Source organism: Crassostrea angulata, chromosome 7 (assembly GCF_025612915.1).
Source record: "Crassostrea angulata isolate pt1a10 chromosome 7, ASM2561291v2, whole genome shotgun sequence".
Classification (NCBI taxonomy): Eukaryota; Metazoa; Mollusca; class Bivalvia; order Ostreida; family Ostreidae; genus Magallana; species Magallana angulata.
The window spans coordinates 11772760-11781927 of record NC_069117.1 but is presented as its reverse complement, the minus strand read 5'-3'; the positions used below and the strand labels follow the sequence as shown (position 1 = coordinate 11781927).

Below are 9168 nucleotides of genomic sequence, written 5' to 3'. Positions count from 1 at the left end.
CCAATTTATTTTCACTTTCGGTTTGTGAAGTATAACAAATTTTTGAAACTCTTTTTGAGAGTAAATTATGGACAGATATGCCTAAAAAAGATAAAAAGGTAATTTGCTTTGTTGTTGTTGTTCTCTCTCTCTCACTCTCTCTCTCTCTCTCTCTCTCTCTCTCTCTCTCTCTCTCTCTCTCTCATATAAATCAACACAAGACGTTATAAATATTCCCTGACATTAGCTTTTGGTTGACCATTTACAAACCTAATAAAAATCATTATAGATATTAAAAGTAGAAAAATAAAACTTTTCAACTCAAAAAGTGACTTTGTCCCTTCAAACATCATCATTATTGCTAATAATTATATGATACTAGTTTGGTGTCTTACTTTGTAATTTAATTAAAAACCTTTATCTTGAAATTAGGAAGATGATAAGAAGGCAATTGAAAGGCAGGAAAAGATTCGAAGAGAGGAAGAAAAGAGAAAACAGGAGGACACAAAGAAAAAATACACAGAAATGACTAAAGAATTTAAACATTTGTGCACTCTAATTCTAAGTAAAAAATCTCCAAAAGAATTGGAAGCGCTCAAGAAAGAACAAATTAGTATTGTTCAACAGCTGCAAAATGAAATTGATAATTTTTTGGTAAGCGTATCAATGTTGTCTAGTAACACTACATATCATGATTTTCTATACCACGTTAATGTTCCATGTTACTAATTTGAAGATTTAATTTCATTAATTTTAATCTGATAATTCTTGTTTAAAAGACGATTTTCAAACGTACTATACATATATTTACGATCCCAATAATCCAAATCAATAATATCGTCATGATATGAATTGAAAGACAAACCATTATATTTTCTGTTAATCGGAGTAAAATAACATAAATTACACCAAACACGTATACATTTATAATTCAACCAACAAAAAATTGACCATGTTATAGAAAAAACGGGGAGAAGAAGCAAAAACAACAGACGGTGCCATTGGCAAAACACAAGATCAACATCAACTTCCTGAGCCGTCTGAGCCACCACCTGATTATGATTGTTCGAGCGCAACAACCAACAAGTCAACAAGTGACAGACAAAATGGAGGAAAGACATGGAATGCTGATGAGGTGAAGTCCTTGGAAGCACGATACAAAGAGGAGAGGGACAAACTAAATTGGTCCCTAAAAGATGCAAACAACAGGAGAGAACAATACGAAAGGGAGAGAAGGGAACAGAACGAAAAAATAAAAATATTAGAGCAAAAGATTAAGGAGACGGAATTCTACAAAAAAGAAAAAGAAAAGATGCTAGAAAAAGTCAGATGCGAAATAGATGCACAAAAAAGGGAACACGATTTAGTAGAAAACGCATTGAAAAGTAATTTACAAAGCCATCAAGCACAAGTGAAGAAACTCTCATTGGAGAAGAAAGAAGCGTTGACTAGGTAAAATTTTCCCATTTACGTACATCTAAAATACTTTTCTTGTAAACGACAATTACAAACTTGAACAACAATGCATTTTTTTAAGGCTCAGCGAACTTGCAGGAAGAAAACTTTTGGACAATAATCCAAACATTGCAGATCTTAGCACGGAAATTCGACCAACAAAAATAGGTGAAAACTTTATGCAGGTTTATGACAACGAGTGGACCGACGCTTTTGAAGAACTTGGGCAAAATGGTCAAGATGATAAGAAATGCATTGATTCTCTCCTAAAGATACTTAAAGTAAACACCTAATGATTTTTACCTTGTATTATACATGTAATATTTCATAGAGGCATGTTTTTAATTTGAATTATGCATGCGCGGATCAGGATTTACCCCCGAGGACGGTACGAGGGATTATTTGAGGGGGAATCCAATGCCTATTTTGGTCACTTTATTGATAATAAGGCTGAATTTTTCACGAGAGAGAGAGAGAAAGAGAGAGAGAGAGAGAGAGAGAGAGAGAGAGAGAGAGAGAGAGAGAGAGAGAGAGAGTCTGACTCTCTTATAGATCCGTGCATGATGAATGTTAAATATTTACGTGAACAGTTTACTTTATTTCTTTTGGATTTCAGGAAGCATTTGAACATACAGAAATAAAAGCAAAGAACTTCGACGCAAAGATGATTTCAATAATTTCATCGTGTTCAGTAAATCAGGTAATAGAGGGGCTCTGAGTTAGACCTAACTCACCGTGTTAACCAAGTACAAAACCCCTATTGATTGCATGTAGATGTAGTTACTGTTAGTATTTCATTTCGCTGTTTGCGTTAACCCTTTAACATGATCTTAAAGACAATGTTTTCCATTGACAACAATGAAATATAAATAAAACAAAGAAAGGATAATTAAACAAAAATATTCAATTGATTTATGTGGAATGCTATTGAGACTACATTAAAAATGGCATGTTCGTGTAAATTCTGATAATTTTCGTAGACCAGATAAAAAACAAATGATCTCACGAACTAAGAACGATAAATGCGTTTTATATATATATTAAACCGACAAGATATATTCAGAGAGAAGACAAAACTGAAGAAAACATCACTAAAGAAGAAACAGGACTTATCAGACAGCTCAAAAAATTATCTGCTAACAGGACAAAAACCTCAATACAAGATGTAAGTTCTTTAAAAACACTTACTGTGATAAGACCCTTCAGTATTTCATGGCTTGGCATTCAGTTCTTTGATACTGAGTGGGTTGGAATCATTTAAAATATAAAGATAATTTATTTTTGACTGGAAAGTGTTAAATTTTGTACATATAATTTTGTGTTGTTGTTTAATGTTTTTGTGTTTAAACTTATGAATAATTTGTTAGGAATTTGTCAAAGAAAGAACATGGATCAAATGGCAGAAGAGCAAAATATTCGCGGAAAAATGTGTAGAGATGTGCTGGTATATGGCCATTCAAACACCACCAATGGCACTGATGTTTGATATGATGCACATGCACCCATTTGATGAAAAATACTACAAGAAGTATATGACCTCAGGGGATAGATATGATTTCTTAGTATGGCCGTGTACTCTACTACACAAAGATGGTCCCATTGTGGCAAAAGGCATAGCTGAGGCCACAACGACCGATGCAGCCCAAACAGAAACTCCAGTCCCTGCTGCCAACGATACAGAACAAGACAAACAGAACCAAGTAGGCGCCCCAGCCAGTGAGCATGGAAGGGGATATGGAAGGGAGATAAAAACAGCGGAAGAATCCGCTCGTGATCTGAAAAACGGAGACAGGGGCGACGGGAAAATAAAAAGTCCACGTTTGCCCAAAGGAGACACTTCTACCAGTAATTCCTATCCGGAACAAGAAGGTTCGGTAGTTAAAGACTCTAGGGAGAATACTCCAAGTGGGAACGGGAGTAAACAAAACGGATCCAAGGGGGACTTTGTTACAAAACTCAATTGCAAGAGCGGAACAAAGTTATAACTGTGCTTTTATAACAAAAAACTTTCCTAGATTCCTAAAGGCAAGTTTTCTCCAGAAAGAAAAATTTATGCGTCTATCAAACTGTAATACATTTCAAAAGGACAAAACGTCGTACAAAGAAGTACGCAGAAGTTTGTTTATAAAAAGTTCGAACTGTCAGGTACACTTGCAATAGGTATTTTTAAAAGAACATAATATATTTTAAGGAGTGTGTCTATAGTTAAATTTTGCTTTGAACATTATTTATTGTTTGTTGTTGTGAACAGATGGGTTATGTACAAGTTCTGGAAACTTAAAACGCAGTTACTACATGTATAGCTGAAAACATAATACTGGTATAATGACCTTTTATCTAATTATATCGATATCATAGTAATCAAAAGTCATAATCATTATCGTTTAAAGAAATAGATGTTTAATACCAGTATCTAATCCTTATCTTGTGTTAATTCTAACTAGCATATTATCTCTATTAATCGTATATCGAAGGAGATCAGAATTACATGTACGACCAAACCACGAGTTATGGCAATCTGGGCATCATAAGGGCGCCAATAATGGAGAATATGTCTCTGTGTATCATTACGGCGCCAATAATGGAGAATATGTCTCTGTGTATCATTACGGCGCCAATAATGGAGAATATGTCCCTGTGTATCATTAGGGTGCCTTTACTTGAGAATATGTCCCTGTCTACCATTAGGGTGCCTATAATAGAAAATATGTCCCTGTGTATCATTAGGGTGCCTATAATGGAGAATATGTTCTGTTCCATTATTTCATGAGTGGTCAATTTGTATAATTATGTAAAACTTGCCCGATATCTATGAATTACATATTCATTTTATCAACTGTATACTTTAACAGCAGCTATTGACATATAATGTTTACTTGTATGAACTGTAAACCAGAAAATTGGACATTGCTTATTGTAATTTTATTCAGAATTTTTTTAATATTGATACATGTGTACACATCTATTCATTGCCTTGTTATCGCATGGGAATTTTTATTAATATTCTCTCTCTCTCTCTCTCTCTCTCTCTCTCTCTCTCTCTCTCTCTCTCTCAAATCAAAATTAAATAATAATTCTAATACAAGTACAATGTTTACATAATAATTGCATATATTTCTCACGTTGACTTTGTTTTGTTTATATTTCATTACACTTTACATTCATACTGTACTGTATCTATACACAAAATGCAAAAAGAATAATGTACTATAATTTCAAGTTTACAATCAATAAAGAAACAAGTAAAGATGTATTGGTCTAAAATATCTTCCAAAGCAAACTTTTGATACAATCAGGGTAGAACAACATCCCCTCGTTTATATGATGTACATTCAGAGTATCCCGTCTGTAGTCATCGAATTATGTTAGGTTTTCTTTTGCAAAAGTTGATAATTATCAATAAAATATTATGATTTTAATGCATGTACTATGATCATGACATTAAATAAAAATCAGACATTCCTGAGAAAGTCTAAATAATTCAAATATATATCTATGTAAAGATGAATGGTGATTTTTTTTCAATTGTGAAGTGAGAAAAGAAATCTTCCTTTGGAGAACACTTTCCGTTATGAAGGGTCGAAAAACGGAGAAAAGGAAGTCCAAACAGAATGTTAACAGTATGCATTTGAATATCGAAATCAGGCTTGTTGCATGCAGTGAAGTTACCCAACAAAACAATTACAAACACCGCACCCCTCAATTTAATCTTATCGTTGATTTTGATATACTTTGCAAGTGTAATATTTAAGAGAAAAAACAGAATAACAAATCTATATCATCTAATACGAAGATGTGAACAACAATAGGTTATCAATATACATGTGTATTCGAACGACGCAGCGATTATGCCACAAAAAGAAAAATCCACAAAAGACATGTAATATTTAAGATGTATCATCACCCAAAACCGGTTTCCCGTTGAGAAATGTTTAGTATACGGACTCTTCGTCTTCAAAACTGTGTCAAATCCAGTATGACCAATTCATCGACGATAATGGGCTGTTTATTTCGTGTAATCTCAAGATCTCTTGGCGTGAACAATTGTGGCTTGTCGGAAGATTCGTACCTTTAAATGGGTACTCTATTTCATTCACGTAGACACGGAATGTGGGTACATTAGTAAAGAATTTGCAATGTTTTCTTCTTTTTATTTCCAAAAATAACGGGTCACACCTAAAACGAAAGTTGAAGTCTATGGAATAGTTTACTTCTCTCTTAAAAGGTAAGAATTTGTGGCAGTTTACTCTGAAGTGAAAATTATAAAACGTGCCAAATGTCATTGCATAACTTATATGTATTATAATAAACATTTAAAGAAATTATTTTTATTGTTATAGAGTCTGTTGACATTGTTATTAGATTATGTTGATCAAATGTCATTGCATAACGTAGGTGTATTATAATAAACATTTAAAGATTTATTTTTTTGTTATTTAGTCTGTTGACATTGTTATTAGATGATGTTAATCTACATCGCAAATGCTTAACATACTTTTTTGTAGAAAGAACATCATTTCCATCTTGCCTGACTTTTTGGTATCATTACATTTATTTTATAAAGTATTAATTTGATTAAAGATATAGCACATCAGCTTCGTTGTTATTTTAAGAAGCAAGTCAAATGCTGAATCCTTTTTTTTCTTCATTTGTTGCAGTTGACATGGCTAACCGTAGGAAGAAAAATGCACCGTTCCACGTTCCTATACCCTCCCCTCAGCTTGGTGTACGACCTGTCGTATATTCCGCAGCCTCTCCCTGGAACACCATAACCAATTCATCATCACAAGCGCACCGTCAACGCACGCAGCTTTCTTACCACAGTTCTGACGTCAGTGATTTCAGCGGACGGTTTACTGACAATGTATTTTCTCGTCGTTCACCCGAATTTGCTAATCATCTCAAGTACCAACCTAGGTCAGAGCCACAGAGGATCCTCCGATCAGGGTCTGCTAATTCACTCCAGTTGCTTGAACAGATTGTGAATCGCCAGGATCTGATTCGCAAAAAGATGCGAGGTGCAATAACGGAATGGAAAATCGTTGCAAAAGACATTCCGAAACCCGGAAAGAAGATCTCTGTGAACGACCAGATGAAACGAATCAGAGGACTCTGTCACGACATAGATCAGCATCTCCGTGGATGGAAGGTAAATAAATGTATTCATATAACTAGTTCACCTTCTTTTAAATATTAGTTTTGAATTCGTTAATACCGGTAGTATCGGCGTCTGTTTTTGATATGCATTATCGTACATGTGTTAAACAGTATTCAAGTCAAGTATCTCAAATATGGAAAAAAAAAATTCAAATACACGAACATTGTATTAAATTATTATGATTATTTTATTATAATTTTTTTTTACCTTTCTTTATAGGACGAAATATACAGGCTTACTGGAAGACGCGTGACAATGAGTTCTCATAATTCATCAATGGATGACAATGATTTGAAAGAGACTGCCTCAAAGCAGACGACAGTGAGCCAGAATCAAGGGAATGAGTTGAAGAATTTAGAGAAATGTCTTCAAGATTTCAAAAAGGAAAACAGTAAATCAAAAGAGAAGATTGCTGCTCTTGAGGGAGATTTGAGAAAAGTGATACAAGAAAAAGAAGAGTTGTTGACGAGGTTTGAAAGATCTAGTGAAATTAAATGGAAAAGAAGTTCATTTAGAAAGATCCATGTTCAAAATGAACGCAATTTTTTTTAAAAAGAAAAACAAATATGGTATATAAAGAAAATGAAAATCATTGAGAAAGCATGTACATTGTACAATGTAGCATCATTTTTGAATTTAGGTATTAAACTTTATTCTAATGGGTCATCATCATGGTAATCTAAGATGTAATTCGTATTTATTTTTAGATTAAGCCAAATATCAGGATCAAGACTGACTGATGGTAATGTGCAATTTACAGACCTAAACACTCAGAACAGGCCAACCAAAATTGCCGAGAACTTTCGAGAGCTGTATAACGATGAATGGATGGAAGCACTGGAAGTGTTGCCGAATGACAGCCCCGATGCAGAAAAGAAGTCAATTTCTACATTATTATACATTGTACAGGCATGTATAGTTACTGGAACCTAAAACTTAAGTCAAATTCCATAATTCAAATGTACATGTAATAAGCTCGCTGATATGTCAATTTTTGTCATCAACAGTCTTCGTTTGAGTATTGTTCAAATGAAAGTAAGAAGATGAATGACAGATTGGTGTCTGCTGTATACGGTGATGGATTACAATCAAGCGAGGTAAGTCTCGGTAACAATGCATCAATAAAATGTCTACGATCGTATATGTACAGTGTAAATTCCAGATGATATAATATGCAAAATATTTATTCAATTTGATATGCAGTTAAACGACGAGAGCAAAAGGTTGATTCTGCAACTGCAAAAATCAACAGCTGACGTGATGGCATCCGGAATAGCTCAAGTGAGTTTTCTTGTACCATATTTTTTTTTATTATTTTGTATTTGCTCGAGATATACATCTTATTGCATTATGCAACAACATGAGTAAATATACGTACATATATGATTTACATTAGGTATAGACAATGTAAGGTATATAATAAAGACACAATAGTATAGCAGAAAGCAAAGAACAGAATATCATTGCGATTACTAAAAGCTAAGTGGAGATATTTCCCAAGATTACACAATTCTTTGTAATTCTGGACAGTTAATAATTGTATAAATTTATAAACAGAGGGTTTTCCCCTAATAATATTACTTAATATTAAATCTTCAATTAATTGACATACTACAATGTCAAGTTGCTTAATGATTTTGTTCTTTTTAATAGAAATTTTGCAGTGTTCTGGATATCGACGAAAATTTCGAGCATCCGCTACCTGCAAGTGTTAAGGAGTTTGCTGAGGGGTGTGCAAAGGTCACGTGGTGCATGGCTGTTCAATCACCACCTATGCACATTGTTTGCAATGGCAGCCCTGGGTCAGAGTTGGATCGTAATTTGTTTTCAGAATACACCCAGCAAGGAGAGAAGTTAGACTTTATTGTTTGGCCTGCAGTTTTGATCGAAAATGGCGGTGCTTTGTTATCAAAAGGAGTTGCACAACCCCTGAAGAAAGCTTCCTAAATGTTGAATGCATATCTGCCATCAAAACTTTCTTGGGTTACGGAGTTTCTTATGTAAATTCGGAAATCAAAATGATGGAATATATGTTTGCTGTGTATACGTACATAATAGATAATTGATTATTTTTTAACAATATTATTATTTTATTTATCAAACTCACACGAGTCAAGTAAAATGACTGTTGTCTTGCACCTGAAAACTTATTTTGCGAAAAATGCTAGCGTGTTACAGAGAAACTTAATTATAGTAAAAATGTTACATGTCTGCTGTTTTAAACATATTTACTCCGTTCACAAAACCGTCTGTTTTTTTTGTCATTTTTTTTTACTTTTGATTTTGATACACCCCATTGAATATGTACAACAAATAGATATGTGCAAGTTATGACTTTATCATTCTTTGCTTTGTGAAAATAATAAATAATGTTCCCAAAATTATAGCCGCTCGCAAATTTTAATCGGCAATTATGAAATAATTAAATAATCTAGTAAATATTCCTACTCCTATACTATGAAATGAAAAATTTGCAACTCGTCGCCATTTTGGTATTGTTTGCGTAATTGTAGCACCTTTTTTGCATGGAAGAGTTGCTACCCCTGAGCAAAGCCCCCAGAATCCGGAGGACCGGT

The 9168-nt window shown here is 33.8% G+C and overlaps 2 protein-coding genes across 3 annotated transcripts; both read left to right on the top strand.

The window, feature by feature from the left end:
* LOC128192885 (golgin subfamily A member 6-like protein 26) lies at positions 1–4687 on the top strand. The gene is made up of 7 exons (XM_052865913.1): positions 1–98; positions 412–633; positions 941–1431; positions 1517–1715; positions 2051–2134; positions 2498–2599; positions 2802–4687. The coding sequence occupies exons 1-7, from the start codon at positions 78–80 to the stop codon at positions 3417–3419; spliced, it is 1737 nt and encodes a 578-aa protein (XP_052721873.1). The 5' UTR covers positions 1–77; the 3' UTR covers positions 3420–4687.
* Positions 4688–5345: 658 nt separating this feature from the next.
* On the top strand, positions 5346–8803 carry LOC128192886 (uncharacterized). Of its 2 annotated transcripts, XM_052865915.1 has the most exons (8): positions 5346–5659; positions 5940–5973; positions 6093–6583; positions 6812–7062; positions 7300–7501; positions 7600–7689; positions 7796–7873; positions 8246–8803. In XM_052865915.1, the coding sequence occupies exons 3-8, from the start codon at positions 6098–6100 to the stop codon at positions 8537–8539; spliced, it is 1401 nt and encodes a 466-aa protein (XP_052721875.1). In that variant the 5' UTR covers positions 5346–5659; positions 5940–5973; positions 6093–6097; the 3' UTR covers positions 8540–8803. The 2 variants fall into 2 exon arrangements, with proteins under 2 accessions (XP_052721875.1, XP_052721874.1); XM_052865914.1 differs by lacking the exon at positions 5940–5973 and having other exon boundaries at positions 5348–5659.
* The last annotated feature ends 365 nt before the right edge of the window (positions 8804–9168 follow it).